Genomic DNA, 16,983 nt, shown 5'->3' with positions numbered 1-16,983 from the left:
TATCCAATAAACGTTGAGTCGTAACTCCATTGAGTAGTAACGGAATCGGAGGTAAACCTATGATGGTGCCTTCTTACAGGCCTATACGTTACGCATGTGTGCGTGTTTGCTAGGCTACGTCATGCTACGTCGAAATCTATACTCTTTGTCAGTTACAACGGGTTAGGAAATTTCGACAGATATTGAAATGTATCGGTAGCTGTTTGGTATTTAGCCATCAGAATCTAACCGTAACTTTTTGCTTTATTTTTGTTTGAAAATAAAATATCTATAAGAATATATTTTTTGCTTTTTTTCTATTGTAATGATAAAAATAAATCTAGTATGTTTCATGCTCAAATAATTTAAAATAATTGAATAAATATTAAAAACTAATTGATATTACTCGTTTTAATTATTATATTATTAAGTTTGTTTGAATAAAATATTTTATTTCAATAATACGAAAAGTTATTATATTTAAGTACCACTAAAAAAGGTCTCTACTTACAAAAACTCACTTGCACGGGCCGGGGTTCGAACCCGTGACCTCCGGTTTGAAAGTCGCACGCCACTACAATTTCACATAAGTAATTTACAATGACATGATACCGTGGAAAAAGTGAATATTACAATGTACTGTGTTACTATCATTTTATAGTTTATTTTGGCTTGACAAGGAGGAATGAGAAAAACGTGCAGAGCGAGAGGATTAAATCTCTCTGTCCCTTTCTTAAAGTAGCCAATCCTAATTATGACATCTGTTTTGATATTAATTCTTTGAACATAATTTGTCGATGTTCTTTTTTATATCATCGAGAAAGATTTTTATTAAAAAAATGTGTTGAATTTATATGTTTTATTTATGTTTTTTTGGCATAAATTTCATTACTTTTGACAAATTTTGATTGTGATGACAAACGATTTGATGTGATGTGTGAAACGAACCATGTGATCAACGATTTATCTAATAAAACTTCATTTAGTCGAAAAAAATAGTTGTCTACTACCGGGTGGAAAAAAATTATGGGCCCTGGAGGGAAAGTGCCTTAAAACCTTAAGTTTGCTCATTTTACTTAAATGAAACATTATTGTTTTTTAAAGAAACAACTGCATTCAAAGATTTTTGAAGTGAAAACTTCTTTAGCGGCGCTAGGCACTTTATGAGGTGGGGAAAAAATGATAAACTCGAGACAGCGTAAGGCGATCATGTGACCGTAAGGTTTAGATGGCATTTAAATCAATAAAGAAAAACTCAATGACATTACATGAAAAAGGTTATAATCTTGTACGGGCTGAAATACGAGGATCTCACAGTATTATAACTTTATATCACTCAAATATAATTCAATAAAGCTACATCTTGATGAAATCGCTAATAAAAGTGAACTCTAGTACTGGTGAATAAAACTCAAAATATCATGACCAAATAAATAAATTATTATAATTAATAAATTTGATTTTCGAATTTTAAACAAGCTCACTGACCAGCAATTTCGGAACCAAAAGTTTTCAATAGAAAGGAGGATGGGTCAATTATACATAGTGCTGCAGACATTTTGGACTAGTCATTGAGTTTTCACTTCTGTCGGCACTCCCGGAATGCAACACGTTGTTTTTTTTTAAATTCGCTTAATCGCGCCCGGGAATCGAACCTACTTTTTCCACACTATTAAAGAACACAAATGCTTTTCTTCTGGTAACTTAAATGTTCTATCTATCTTGGTGATATGTCAATGCAATCAAATAATCTGAAAAAATAATAATAACCCAATTTATGAATTCCGTTCCTTCAGAAAAATGCGAAATGTACGTACAATTTTTAGGGATATCGTACTTTTCCCAGAGACAAATTTAGTTGGCTAAGACACATTTTCACTGATTTGGGGTCTGTACTAAAAATCTAACATAATATGATAAGGACTTAATCGTTTTAAGCTCAAGAGTGAGTTTTCCTAAAGCTTTTTCTAAAAATTATGTCTTTATTAACGTTAGGAGTGCACTGCAGCATGTCAAATGTATGCCAAAATGTCAAGGGAGAGAACAATAAATTAAGTTTAAATTCCACTTCTACTCATCAGCAAAGTGATATAAGTATATCAGCAGTTTAAAGTTATTTTAGATTACAAAATTAGCGCATCAAAAAAATCAAAGTGCATAGAAAAAAAGTCTCCTGAGTCATAATAAAATTGATGTCTCTTGGGTCACCAGAAAAGTCACCAGGGAGAACGATGACCCAAATCACATTTAAAAGAAAATGTAAATTTTGTGTACTACCTACGAACATTTTTCAAAAAACTATGTTTTTATAACATATTAGACCCAGGATAGATCTAATACCTCTTTTCCTACCCCGGATAAAATGGTCGGCGACTAAAAAAGTAACTGAAACGTTACGTTATTAGGTTCACGATGCCGCGTTGTACCCTTGCCTTCGTTGCGATATGTTTGGTAAGTCAGGAGACTTAAAAAATGAGCCATGATTTTGGGACATATTAACAAATATTTTTTTGAATATATATTAATTTTAGCGGGCTGTAATAATTTACCAGTTAAATTAGATGTAAATACCTTTTTAGTTAATCGTTAATATGATATATTAGTAGCAGTAAAACACTTTATTGTACAAAAAGACATATAAAACATGAAAAAACACACATCCTTCGTATATGGTAGAATATATTTTTCACACTTATAAGTAAAAACCAAAACCGATACGCGATTGGGATACGCTCTTTTTGTATGGGATAAAAAAAAAATCTCCTGGGTCACCAAGAAAAATCGACATATTAAAATAATTCAGTTCGTTTTTAAGTTCTAGTCAGATTGTCTTTTTGGTTATTTGAGATAAATTACAATAACGCTTAGATTTGAAAAACATGATTTTCTATTTTGTTGCGATCGACCCGGGTAATAAAAATACGGCGAATTTGAACTGTTGTTTGTTGTCGTTGTAAAATGTATTAAAAAATAATGTAGGCACCCCTGACAATTGAAATTCAAAATTATCCAGAAAAAGCGGCCAAGTGCGAGTCGGACTCGCCCATGAAGGGTTCCGTATTTAGGGGATTTATGACGTATTAAAAAAAAAACTACTTACTAGATCTTGTTCAAACCAATTTTCGGTGGAAGTTTGCATGGTAATGTACATCATATATTTTTTTTAGTTTTATCATTCTCTTATTTTAGAAGTTACAGGGGGGGGGGGGGCACACACATTTTACCACTTTGGAAGTGTCTCTCGCGCAAACTATTCAGTTTAGAAAAAAATTATGTTAGAAACCTCAATATCATTTTTGAAGACCTATCCATAGATACCCCATACGTATGGGTTTGATGAAAAAAAAATTCAGTTTCAGTTGTTCTAAGTATGGGAAACCCCCAAAAAAAATTTTTTTTTTCTATTTTTGTGTGAAAATATAATGCGGTTCACAGAATACATCTACTTACCAAGTTTCAACAGTATAGTTCTTATAGTTTCGGAAAAAAGTGACTGTGACATACGGACGGACAGACGGACAGACAGACAGACAGACATGACGAATCTATAAGGGTTCCGTTTTTTGCCATTTGGCTACGGAACCCTAAAAATGAGTGTTTCAAAAAGGCACCCTGTATTCCTTACATACCTAAATAATCTCTTATTCAATAAAACATATAATTACTAAACACTGTGATTTATTTCAAATAAATGCAAATCGATCGGATAAAAGATATTAATACCTACCTATACAACAATGAATACGAGTACAGTCAGCTGCAATAATATGTTACACACCGAAGGCCGTTTTGCGGTAGATCATGTTAGATCTTATTTGTAGAGCCATAAGAGCGTGTCACATATATTTGCGGCCGTCGAAGAGTAACATATTATTGCAGGTGACTGTACCTATGAAAAATTCGAGGGTTAATAAAAAGCATTTCAACCAAAGCATTTATAATAATAACGACCATGGACGCCTGCAACCCCAGGGTTATTGTAACCCCATAACAATAAGGTTGAAATTTGCATTTAGTGACCGCAAAGTCAGGTGAGCGTAATCAAGTAAATCTGTTTTCATCATATTTTATCAAAAATAATCTCTTTTCTGTTCTTGTGCTATTTTCTTATTATCAATACTCTTAACTTATATGCTATATACGCTGCTGCTTCTATGATGTTAACATCTTCCAAAACAACAATAAATATGCAGGTTTATGAATTAATTATTTTATTGTTTGCTATTATGAACAAGTAACAACGCCATCTGTTTCAATTTTTTCCGAATTTAAGTTTCTGGCCGACCGCAGCGACCACGTATAATGGTAGTTAACTTCTGTAACGTTAGATGGTGCTAAAAGGTCACACAAACTTCACGTGCGGCGCGAAGCGTTTCCATGTGTGCGTGTTAGCGGGGAGGGAAGAACTAGCGGGCGTGGTTTACGAAGCGCCAGACGCGGCTGCAGTAGGCCCTTAAATCACCATATGCATTTGACCTCAATGTATAAAAACTTTATTTGTACCGAGAGCTCAACATAATCTGGTCATTTTAACAAATGCATCTGAAAAGAGATATGATAATTGACCATTTTGAGTTGGTCTCTAGGTCAATTAAATAACTATTGTAGTGAAGGTTCTAAGTAATTTGGATGTGCATTGAACCTATTTTTTTGTTGGGATTTTAATTGCTAGTATGTACTAGTTTCATTTGAGTTAATTTTAGAATAGATTAAATACTAACGATTAAATGCTGTGATGCATGCCGTTAGTCGAACGAATACCTGAAGTGCACTAACCATAAAACGATGATTGAGTCACTATAGTTTTGAATATTTCAAAATTTTAGGCCCAGTAGTCGGACAGACAGACACACAGATAGACAAAAAATTATTCTAAGTTGGTTGAAGGAAATGATTTTATTTATTGATTTAGATATTAAAACACAAGGAAGCAAATTTTAGTGGTAATGGGAGTGTCACTCTCGAAATAAAAACCATATGCGATAAGATAACACTGGTCTATATCACTATCAGGTGTAATCTCTAATCATTATTATACCTTTAGTTTAATTAATGTTGTATTTTTTTTGTCACTATATCCAAAAGTCTTGAAGGTAATGATACCAAAAATTGACCATTTGTTATTTTATTTTATTATGGATGCTTACTGCATAGGTTGATAGACTTATCTGCTAGATGCTAATTGCAAGCTTCCACATATATAACGCTAAATAACAATAAATATAAAGGTCTCGAAATAGCAAAATATCACACTATATAGGTCAGCGGTCGGCAACCTGCGGCCCGTGAACCTGTCACTTGCGAGCCTCCCTGGCTATTTTGTATGTAATATTGACAAATGACAATGTCTAATAAAGCCATAAATATTAACAAAGTGCGGCCCGCGTCAACTTCGTTAACTACTATGTGGCCCTTGGCTGCTAAAAGGTTGCCAACCACTAATATAGGTAAACAGAATTTAAGTTAGAAACTACGAGTCGGGTATTGTTACCTATCTATTGACAATAATGTTTTTTATGCAAGTAAATGACATTAAATCATGCAGTGTATTGGGAAAGTGGGCTGTCACAATTGGCATGTGTGAACAGTTATACATTAACATTTGTAATGAAGACAATTAAGTCATTGAGGCAATCCACACGTTACTAAATATTGAACATAAATCAGTCAGTCTGTTTGGTGCCTTTTAAAACTTTTTACCGACGAAAAAAACGGAGGAGGTTCTCAAGTCGACGCGTATATTTTTTTTTATGTATGACCACACATAACTTTTTACAGAGTAGTTCGATTTTGATAATTATTTTTTTATTGGAAACGGTATACCCCGAAGTTGGTCCCATATAAATTTGGAAAAAAAAATCCGACCTTAAGGGTAGGAAAATAGGGGATGATTGATTTTTCACTCACCGATTGAAACTAAAAATGGAAAAATAAAAACTTTTTACAAAAAAAAAAACCGACTTCAAAAAGGATGAAATAAAATATTATCCTTTTTGAAGTCTATGCGTTACCAACTGATATGTTTGAAGTCGGTGCCAAGCCAAGTAGTAACAATACCAGTCAAAAATAGTCAGCTTTATGGCTATAAATCCCATTTTTGACTCATATTGTTACTACTTGGCTTGGCACCGACTTCAAACATATCAGTTGGTAACGCATAGACTTCAAAAAGGATAATATTTTATTTCATCTTTTTTGAAGTCGGAAAACCGACTTCCAACAAATCAAACAAAAAATAAAAAAATTTTTTAATTCTTCAAGTGGCACTGGCAGACATTACTTTAGATTTGTTGGAATTTTAACTTTCTGTTAATTACATAAATTTCACATAGACATCCCAGTGATAATTTGCCAGACGAAGGGTTAACTAACTAATCATGTTCCTTTCAGTCAAATTTTGCAAGCAAATAATTGGTGAACTTTAACACTTTCTGATTTCGTTCCCAGGCCGGACGACTCGATAGTCAGGATTTTTTTTTTTTTTTAAAGAAATAGGTAAGCATTTGACCACAATCTCACCTGATGGTAAGTGCCGATGCAGTCTAGGATGGAACATGCTTACCTAAAAGATGTCTACTACACATATGTCTGTAGATGTCTGGATTGTGGTACTACAGCTTTATATGACGAAATTTTTGTGGCCTGGCGCGGATGTCTTGTTTGGCTGGGTGGCAATACATGTGTTAATTTAGAATATTGTGTAATTTTGGGTACAGTGCAATATTTTAATACTCTCCTTTAGTCTGGTGACAGAGTTAGAATGTGGATATAGAACTCTTTAATAAAACATGCCATCCTTATCATTTTAAAAGTGAAACCTTTGGATTTGATTATTATAACAATGAAAAGAACGAAGATGTTACCTTATATTAAGGAATATCATAACAATCCAGATGCAATATTCTTTAACAATGAAAATGGATATCTATACTTCCATACTAATATTATAAATGCGAAAGTGTGTCTGTCAGTAACGTCTTCACGCTTAAACTGCTGAACCGATTTGGAGAAAATTTGGTATAGAGATAGTTTGAGTCCCGAAAAAGGACATAGGATAATTTTTATTAATCATCATCATCATTCCGCGCAGACGAAGTCGCGGGCGGGAGTTAGTTTTTATATGTAAATGATGTGATGTTATTGAAAATATCTCACACTAAATACTTATTAAATTGAGAGATAAATCTATACTAAAAGGCTTTAAAACGTAATTAGACAGTGATACAGGTAATAACGGTCGTTAAGATAGCCTCTCCCACCAGTCAGACAAGTAACTGTAGACGCTGGACATTTCGTAACACGAAACTCGCTTTTTCAGCAGTTTACTTCGCTGAATGACATCACAGCTCAATGATAACTTGCAAACCGGTCGCCAATTAACAATTATTCCCCATTTCCATGTTCGACACCGATTTTATTCAACAAAATTGGCCTTCACAAGCAATTTTTGGCAAAACCAGTTGCTTAAAGGACGGCCACTTGAAATTGCCGTTTAAAGCGATTTCAGAAACCACACACATAAAAACTAAAGTTTATTAGAATACTAATAAGCAAATGGGTTCATTATACTGCTTTATTTGTCACACAGATGGATACAATTTGCATAAAAGCTAAATAAATCGTAACACAGCTTACACTTTGTCCGCCAGCTCCCGAACTTTCCACATGCTTATAAAACGATCCATTTTGATAATTTAACTGTTCAATAACTTTTTTAAACAAAAATCACTGTAACTATAATGTAAAACAACATAAATTTAACGAAAAATGCAAGCTGATGATTTGGCTGACATTCTCGCAAAATGGCGAGGGGTTTAGTGTTGCCATTACAAAATTAAATTTTCTACTATAGCTGGTCAAGCAGATCTTGTCAGTAGAAAAAGGCGGCGAATTTGAAAAATGTAGGCGCGAAGGAATATCGTCCCATAGAAAATTTGAATTTCGCGCCTTTTTTACTGACATGATTTGCTTGACCAGCTATAATTTCAATAATTTCTTCGACTGTTATTCAACTATTACTTCTAGACTATTCTAGAGTCTGTGCGAAAAGAGAAGTCGTGGAATATATACACATAACGTATGTATCATCACACGTATAGCCATAGCTAAAAAAGCTTTCAACACCAAAAAACACCTATTCAAAGCGAAGATATCCCGAAATATAAGAAAGCGATTTATCAAGACCTACGTCTGGAGTATAGCGTTATACGGAAGCGAGACGTGGACATTAACCCAGCGTGATAGGGACAGATTGAACGCTTTTGAAATGTGGACATGGAGAAGAATGGAAGGTATAAGCTGAAAAGAGAGGAAAACAAATACGGAAGTATTGGATTTGGTAGGGGAAAAGAGATCCTTGTTGAAAACGATTGAGAACAGAAGGGGAAGCATGTTGGGGCATCTGATACGGCACGATACTTACATAAAGACTACAATTGAAGGAAGAATAGAAAAAAGAGAGGCAGAGGAAGGCCGCGACGTGCGTTTTTGGACCAAGCCAAAGAGAAGATCAACGTAGTGACGAATCAGGAGCTCAAAACAGTGGCAGAGAGAAGAACAGAATGGCGATTACTCCACCGACACGAGCCAGGCTCTTAAAATTGTGATGATGAACGTATGTATACATTCCACGACTATACAGTGTGGAAAGATAAGTCGGGCCCTGGAGGGAAACTACCTTAAATCCTTAAGCTGGCTCATTTTACTTAAAGGAGACATTCCTTTATTTTTAAAAAGAAACAAAACTGCATTCAAAGATTTTTTTAAACTCGCTTGCCTCGCCCGGGACTCGAACCGACTAAAAATTCCAAAAAATAAAAACTCGCAATTTTATTCTACTAGTCGATACAGTTAATGTTAATGATAACATTTCTCCAAGAAACATTAGGTCTTAAACTCGTCTGTCGTACAAAATATCCATAAAATGTAATATTTACAAGATTTTTTTTAGACAAGCCAAATCGAAGAAAAAAAGAAATATACTTTGAATGCAGTTTTGTTTCTTTTTAAAAATAAAGGTATGTCTCCAATGTCTCCATTAAGTAAAATGAGCCAGCTTAAGGATTTAAGGTAGTTTCCCTCCAGGGCCCGACTTATCTTTCCACACTGTATAATACTACCATATAATGTTGGGCCCACCCAATACATTCCACGACTCTCTTTCCGAACAGGGGGGCGATTTTTGAATTTCGAGCGCTCGATTTCGTCACTCGAAAATCGGTGGAAAACGGCGAAATGCATATTTTTGAAATGCGAGCGATATACATTGGGAATCTAGTGGTATAGACCACTCGTTTTCAATTCTAATAATAGAATTTTAATGCCTAGTAGTGGAGATATTATTGAACGAAATACACGAAATCGAGCGGTCGAAACTCAAAAATCGCCCCCCCAGAATCTAAAATTATTATTTTTATACTACACTTACCTATTTAAACATTAATGAAACAACATTATAATTATAATAATATGTATTTAAAACTCTATAATAAACAACGATTATCACTTAGATTCAAATAGAGTGCGAATTTATAAAGCACACAAGGGATTAGGTACTACACCAAATAGCTGCTCATAAGTAGCTGTATTCAAAATTTAGCTCGTTTCTTTCCGAATAGGTAATTATATTCTTAAAAATCTTGTTTTACTTCTAATGGGTTATACCCATTAGAAGGTCATACATCATTTCTTCGCTAGTTGATCGCTTTGTGGCTGAGCACCATAATATTGCCATAGCTCTATTGCTTTATTAGCTACTACTTCTTCACACTGCTCTGGAATCTACAAAAAATACACAATTTTAATTCTTCAATACATCAGACAAAAACTACTACGTTTCCAAATATTTTATAATAGCAACACTTTTGTTTTTTTTTTAATATTTAAATGGCATTGATTATAAATCCGTACAGCCAAGTTGTATAAAAAGGTTCTACATAATTACCTCAGATACACAATTTAATACTTCCTCAGAATTTTTCGCTTTCAATATATTTCGTCGTAGCGTAATAACTAACATCACAGCAACAAATGATAATATTTTCGGCGCACCACTGCACACCTTGTCCCAAATCCTGAAAAAAGAAAAAAGTTTAATATTTAGAAAAAAGTAAGCGCTGGTGGCCTAGCGGTAAGAGCGTGCGACTTGCAATCTGGAGGTCGCGGGTTCGAACCTCGGCTCGTACCAATGAGTTTTTCGGAACTTATGTACGAAATATCATTTGATATTTACCAGTCGCTTTTTGGTGAAGGAAAACATCGTGAGGAAACCGGACTAATCCCAATACAGGCCTAGTTTACCCTCTGGGTTGGAAGGTCAGATGGCAGTCGCTTTCGTAAAAACTAGTGCCCACGCCAATTACTGGGATTAGTTGCCAAGCGAACCCCAGGCTCCCATGAGCCGTGGCAAAATGCCGGGACAACGCGAGGAAGATGATGATGATTTCGAAAAAAAGTAAATAATAACAGTTATAAATAAAAATAATTCATACTTTGCTAAGGAAGTGTCGTCTAATACGCCAGCGAAGCAACAGTTGAACCATTTTGTTAGAGGTAGCGCATCCAATGCATAGATATCCGCTAAGTGGCTGAAAAAAAATATATTTAATATCTTTTTTTTTGTAATTAAAATTTTGAGTAAAATTTGTTACGATGTTTGTCGAAAATGTGTCTTTATATTTTCTAACAGTTTTTACAATGGTGGCAAAAAAGTGCAGTCTGTTTATCACTAACATGAACTTGTTGTGACAGCTGAAGCAGATGGCGCTGTAACACGACACGTTTTGTGTTAACTGAATTAGCCCTTGACAACCTACCGCATCACTAATTGTATACTTTCTATTTCATTATACCTTAACCTGTCTTATGTACAATCAGTACAATAAGGTGTCTACATACATACAGTGCACCCTAGGGGGCCTAGGGCGACAAATTAAGAAAAAAAAACCGGCCAAGTGCGAGTCAGACTGGCGTTACGTGCATTAAGTCCGACTCACGCTTGACTGCACATTTCTAATAGGTTTTCCTGCCATCTACAATAGATAAAGAACTATTTTGTGTATTTTTTCAACATTTTAGAATCAGTAGTTTCGTAGATAAAGGGGGGCGGAGAGGAACGGACACAGACAGACAGACGCACGAGTGATTCTATAAGGGTTCCGTTTTTTCCTTTTGAGGTAACTCCTAAAAAAAACTTACTTGAACAACTCCTGGTCCTCCTTATCCAGCATGCTCAGGAACGCCTCCTTGAGCTTCGTGAGGTCCTTCTGCATGTGCCTCACGACCTCCGCGAGCCCCTTGCTCAGCCAGTACACGTCCACCTCGTCAGAATACAGCGAGGAGAGCGTCTCGGCGACGGGGACGAATGTGTCTGTGAGGTACGGAACCCTAAAAAAAACTTACTTGAACAAATCCTGGTCTTCCTTGTCCAGCATGCTCAGGAACGCCTCCTTGAGCTTCGTGAGGTCCTTCTGCATGTGCCTCACGACCTCCGCGAGCCCCTTGCTCAGCCAGTACACGTCCACCTCGTCAGAATACAGCGAGGAGAGCGTCTCGGCGACGGGGACGAATGTGTCTGTGAGGTACGGAACCCTAAAAAAAACTTACTTGAACAAATCCTGGTCTTCCTTGTCCAGCATGCTCAGGAACGCCTCCTTGAGCTTCGTGAGGTCCTTCTGCATGTGCCTCACGACCTCCGCGAGCCCCTTGCTCAGCCAGTACACGTCCACCTCGTCAGAATACAGCGAGGAGAGCGTCTCGGCGACGGGGACGAATGTGTCTGTGAGGTACGGAACCCTAAAAAAAACTTACTTGAACAAATCCTGGTCTTCCTTGTCCAGCATGCTCAGGAACGCCTCCTTGAGCTTCGTGAGGTCCTTCTGCATGTGCCTCACGACCTCCGCGAGCCCCTTGCTCAGCCAGTATACGTCCACCTCGTCAGAATACAGCGAAGAGAGCGTCTCGGCGACGGGGACGAATGTGTCTGTGAGGTACGGAACCCTAAAAAAAAACTTACTTGAACAAATCCTGGTCTTCCTTGTCCAGCATGCTCAGGAACGCCTCCTTGAGCTTCGTGAGGTCCTTCTGCATGTGCCTCACGACCTCCGCGAGCCCCTTGCTCAGCCAGTACACGTCCACCTCGTCAGAATACAGCGAGGAGAGCGTCTCGGCGATGGGGACGAATGTGTCTGAGGACTGGACGAAAACATTTCATTATGGGCGTTGTCACACTGGCGATTTGAGGAAGAGTTGAAAACGAGAGCGAGTTCGCCACGAGTGCGAATTCGCTGCGTACTGAGATACTGGAAATTTTTAATCTATTTTTGAAATGAAAACTTCTTTAGCGGCTCTGTGCACTTTTTGAGGTGGGGAAAAATGTTAGACGTAAGACGGTCACGTGACCGTAAGACGGACCTGATTGAAAAACTGTTACATGTAATGTCATTGAGTTTTTCTTTATTGATTTAAATGCCATCTAATGAGTTTCGCTCTAACTGGTGTTAATATAACTCGAGTACTAACAGTGATGTGCTTAGGGGTTTCAAGTAATTACGCTAGATGGCGTCAACCTCAATTATGCATAGTGCATTTTGCACTAGTCATTGAGTTTTCACTTCTGCCGGCACTCCCTGAGTGCAACCCGTTGTTTTTTTATTTTGTTTTTATTAGGATCTTCAACAATAAGTACACTGTTTCTTGTATACTTAACTAACATGCACAATAAAAAGCTATGCGCCTTATCACTTACAGAAGACCACTATATGGCATTTGCATGAATAAGCAATTTACAAGCAGCATCACTTACACAGCAATTAGTCTCCGGGAACAGCAAAGGCCTCGTCTCTTCATTCTCCAGCAACCACATCTGCAGTAGGATCTGACTCCGAGGCCCCGACATATCGGCTAGGTCTAGCATCTCAACTGCATATAGGAGGTCCTGGTACTGTTCCGTTCTTTGCTGAGTTACGTATGTATGTGAGTCTGGGTATACGGGTATGATGTCTGGAAATGAAGTAAATTAGTTATTGTCTATTTGATGACTTTGGCTTGGGTCTCTATTGTTTCCCAAAAAGTTTTAAGTCATAATGTAGGGTCTTTGCCCTACTTTCCGTCCATGCTCTAGTTTTCGTCCACTTGACAGATTCACAAATAATATATTTCATTTTTAATTTTCTACTTATGAAATATCATTTTTATCTACATAGTTATATTGTTTTGACATTAAGGATTGCAATACATTCAAATTTGTCCAGTAATGTAAGTTTATATTAGAATTTCCTCAAGTGGACTTAAACTAGAGCTGGACGAAAACTAACGCACTTACCCTATTGTTTGTCCGTATTTTCGTTAGTCATAATTTGTTTGGTTTAGAAACACATAACTTTTCAGGATTGCCATAAAACAAACCTTACCTACTATAGGATTACATTACGAAAATTCCTGAAAAGTTAACGGTTTCAGTTTCAGGACTAATGATAATATGACAAACAATACACAATACATTATGACTTAAAACTTTATGTGAAACAAAGGGACCCCTTTGGGCTTTTTTTTTTTTTTTTTTTTTTTTTTTTGTTATTATTAATACATGAATACTTATAATCTAATACAGTTCCCTGCAAAACTGTTTGCACAGTTTGACTGCAGGCGCGAGTCTCTGTTGTAAGTACTTACATAATCAACGTAATTAACATATTAAAAATTAAAACTAACATCGTAGCTATAACTAACTTCACTTGAGTGACATTTGCAGGCACAGGCATACAATTGTCACCCAAGTGTTTTCAGTAAGTGCAGCATTAGTGCTTTTTTAAATTTAATTTTATTGGGCTCGAGCCTGATATTTTCAGGCAGACTATTTAAAGAATACGGCAACCTTTTTCTTAATGTTCTGTCTCCATAATAGTTAGTAACGCGGGGTATTTCATATTTTTGCACAGCCACTGATCTTGTATTATGTTTATGTTCTAATCGTGTCGAGATATGCACCCTATTGCCATGGTTGTTAACTGCTAAGAGATATTTGTGTTTTAAACTGACCGGGAGTATTTTACAAATTTTAAATAGTTTATTATAATTACCTTTACAGCTGTTTCTAGTTTTATTATTGACAAGTAACTTTAAGAATCTAATTTGTAGCGCTTCTACTTTATCCATATACGATTTAAAAGTGAGACCATAGCAATCAAGAGCATAACTTAACAAGGATTCAACTATGGCAAAGTATAAGCATTTTAATACATTAGTCGGTACTTTAAAGCTAAGGTGGTAAAATCTTCCTAATAAAATCCTAAGTTTGCTACAAATATGATTTATATGTTGTTGCCAAGAAAATGCGGAATCTATTTTGACACCTAAGTATGTAACACAATCAACTTTTTCTATTGGTATACAATGGCAATCGTGTAAGTTATTATGAAGGCAAGTGAAACTGTGGGTGTACATAGGGAGGGGCATTTCTGTTGTACTTAAATATGGCGATTGTATAATTAGGAGCTTAGTTTTATCTGAATTCAATATAATGCCATTGTCATGAGACCACTTAACTACTGAGTCTATGTCTTGTTGAACTAGACGACAAGTTTCTACCATATTGTTTCCTGCGCGTAGGGTGCATAGATCGTCCGCAAACATGTGTGCGGAACAGTTTCGCAAAACTCCACATAAGCTATTTACATGCATTAGGTAACACACTGGGCCACATACGGAGCCCTGTGGTACTCCACAATGTACCAGTGTCTCATCACTTAGGTCGTCACCAATCTTAACGCGGTATGAACGTGATGTGAGATAGTCGCGAAACCATTTGTTTAGCGGCTGTCCCACACCACATTCGGCCATTCCATTTAAAAGGGTGTTTGTTTCCAAAGTGTCGAATGCTTTTTTTAAATCATAGAAAATTGCTACAACAAATTTTTTATCGTCTAAGTACGTATTTATTTCATCAGTGAATTTGGACAAAAGAGTGGCAGTACTTCTATTTTTCTGAAACCCATGTTGATCATCATTTAATATACTGTTTTTTTGAAGGAAGGAGCTTGTTTGACTAATTATACATTTTTCAACTATTTTATCTATACTGGAGAGAATGGATATTGGTCGATAGTTTGAGTATACTTTACGGTCACCCTTTTTATGGATTGGACGAATTATAGATTCTTTTAACTTATTAGGGTATTTATGTTGAGCAACTGATAAATTAATTAATTTGGCTATGACTGGACTTACTTTATCTACGACTAGCTTCAGATCAGACATGCGTACAAGATCGCTCCCCGGCGCTTTATTTTTATCTATTAGATTAATTACACGTTTGACATCTTTGCTATGCACGGGTTGCCATCTCATACACACGTCCGCCTTGTTTACATAGTTGTTTCTATCTAACCATGTATCGTTACACGTATGCTTAATTTGTTCTATCTCGTTTGAAAAGGTAAATGCAAACTTATTACAAATGTCTCTAATAGTGTTACCTTGGTTTACCATATTACTAAGGACGGAACTGTCTAATGGGATTTTATTATTTCCTAACAAACTGTTTATTTTCTCCCATACTTTCTTAATATTATTATTACAATCTAATATACTTTGTTTATCGTATTCATTTTTACATTTCTTAGTTGCTTTATTACACTTATTTCTATATTTAGTGTAATCTAGTCTTTTTAACATATTCTTTGGATCATTACACCAAACTACGAACAATCTATCCCGTTTTGAGATCATTTTTTTCAAATTATCACTTATCCAATTCTTATTATCTCTAATATTATTTACGTCTTTTGTCGGTTGTATTTTATAACATGCATCATAAATATTTTTAAACATAACAGTAAAGCTTTCATATAATTTAATTGGGCATTGTATATTTAACAAATCTTCAAAATTAGTTTCTAATAACTTCTTTCTTACTAGACGATTATCGAGTACGCGCCTTTGTTCATTGGTTTTAAGCTTATTATCCATCTGGGAGTAAAACAGCTGTCAATTTCTTTTCTAGTTGGTCAAACCAATTTGTCAGTAAATAAGAACAAAAAAAAATATACTCATCCTCTTCTTTTGAGTGCTAGTACAAGTGTAAGACAAAGATAGTATGATTCTCTCTGTCTATGTTTGAAATGAGTCAGTCCTTTGACAAACTATATTTGCTTTTATTATTAGTCACAAGATTACATTGAATATTGGGAACAGTAGGACTATCAGATACAATTTATTTTATATTTTTATTTAAATGATTAATCTAGGTCCAATGTATATTTCTCATTTGTAATTTTCCTTCTAACTTCTCATTAACATAGACTGTATCATTATAGAATAATTCTAAAAATAAAATAAATAAATAAACAACCAGTTCACAAACAAAGAAATCCAGTAGCAACACGCCTGGGCACTGATCTGTTCTGAAGGATCTGTTCTCTATTAACGCTCAAAACTAGGGCAGTGGTATCTGGATACCACTGCCCTAGTTTTGAGCGTTAATAGAGAACAGATCCTTTATGATATGAAAATACGGTTTACTTACCAAGTAGAACCTTCCATACTAAATTCCTATAAGCAGCTGGTACCGTAAACCGAAGGCAGAACTGTTTTAATTTCAATTTATCCCACGGCTTTTCTTTCATTAGTATCTCCAGAGATTTCTTCTCCTCGACGCCTCGACAACCGACCTTTTCATAGTATGATGAACGGAAATTCCGTTCATCAGACATTTTCAATCTAGCAACAGCGTCTTCAGGCATATTTTAACGAAAATTCATAGTGATATCGGCATTGAACAAGGGATCGAAACCCATAAATTAAACTGTCATTGCAACATCTGACATTGACAGCTGTTAGGTTATTTCTACGTACTATTTCAAAATCGATTAGCTACTTTTTATTCGAATGTATGGCAAGAAAAGTATTTAAAATCTTAAAAAATTGAATTATGTGTTAATAAACTTTTAAATTACAATTACGCTAGTAAAAAAGTCATGATGAGTTGATTTTTACTAAATTATTAAT

At 35.6% G+C, this 16,983-nt stretch overlaps 2 protein-coding genes across 2 annotated transcripts in view; both read right to left on the bottom strand.

The window, feature by feature from the left end:
• Nucleotides 1–7,822, bottom strand: part of LOC134657757 (uncharacterized) — a 37,021-nt gene extending 29,199 nt beyond the window's left edge. The window contains exon 1 of the mRNA XM_063513321.1: nucleotides 7,615–7,822. Coding sequence (XP_063369391.1) covers nucleotides 7,615–7,664 — 50 coding nt within the window. The 5' untranslated portion in view covers nucleotides 7,665–7,822. The remainder of the gene's footprint in view (nucleotides 1–7,614) is intronic.
• Nucleotides 7,823–9,537: 1,715 nt separating this feature from the next.
• On the bottom strand, nucleotides 9,538–16,803 carry LOC134657574 (TBC1 domain family member 7). Its single transcript, XM_063513151.1, has 6 exons — nucleotides 16,502–16,803; nucleotides 12,782–12,978; nucleotides 11,993–12,171; nucleotides 10,470–10,565; nucleotides 9,923–10,052; nucleotides 9,538–9,759 (listed from the first exon to the last, which is right to left on the bottom strand). The coding sequence occupies exons 1-6, from the start codon at nucleotides 16,716–16,718 to the stop codon at nucleotides 9,661–9,663; spliced, it is 918 nt and encodes a 305-aa protein (XP_063369221.1). The 5' UTR covers nucleotides 16,719–16,803; the 3' UTR covers nucleotides 9,538–9,660.
• Nucleotides 16,804–16,983: the final 180 nt, after the last annotated feature.

The sequence above is a fragment of the Cydia amplana genome, chromosome 20 (assembly GCF_948474715.1).
Source record: "Cydia amplana chromosome 20, ilCydAmpl1.1, whole genome shotgun sequence".
Taxonomy (NCBI): domain Eukaryota; kingdom Metazoa; phylum Arthropoda; class Insecta; order Lepidoptera; family Tortricidae; genus Cydia; species Cydia amplana.
The sequence above is the reverse complement of the archived record's forward strand: the minus strand, read 5'-3'. Positions and strand labels throughout refer to the sequence as shown.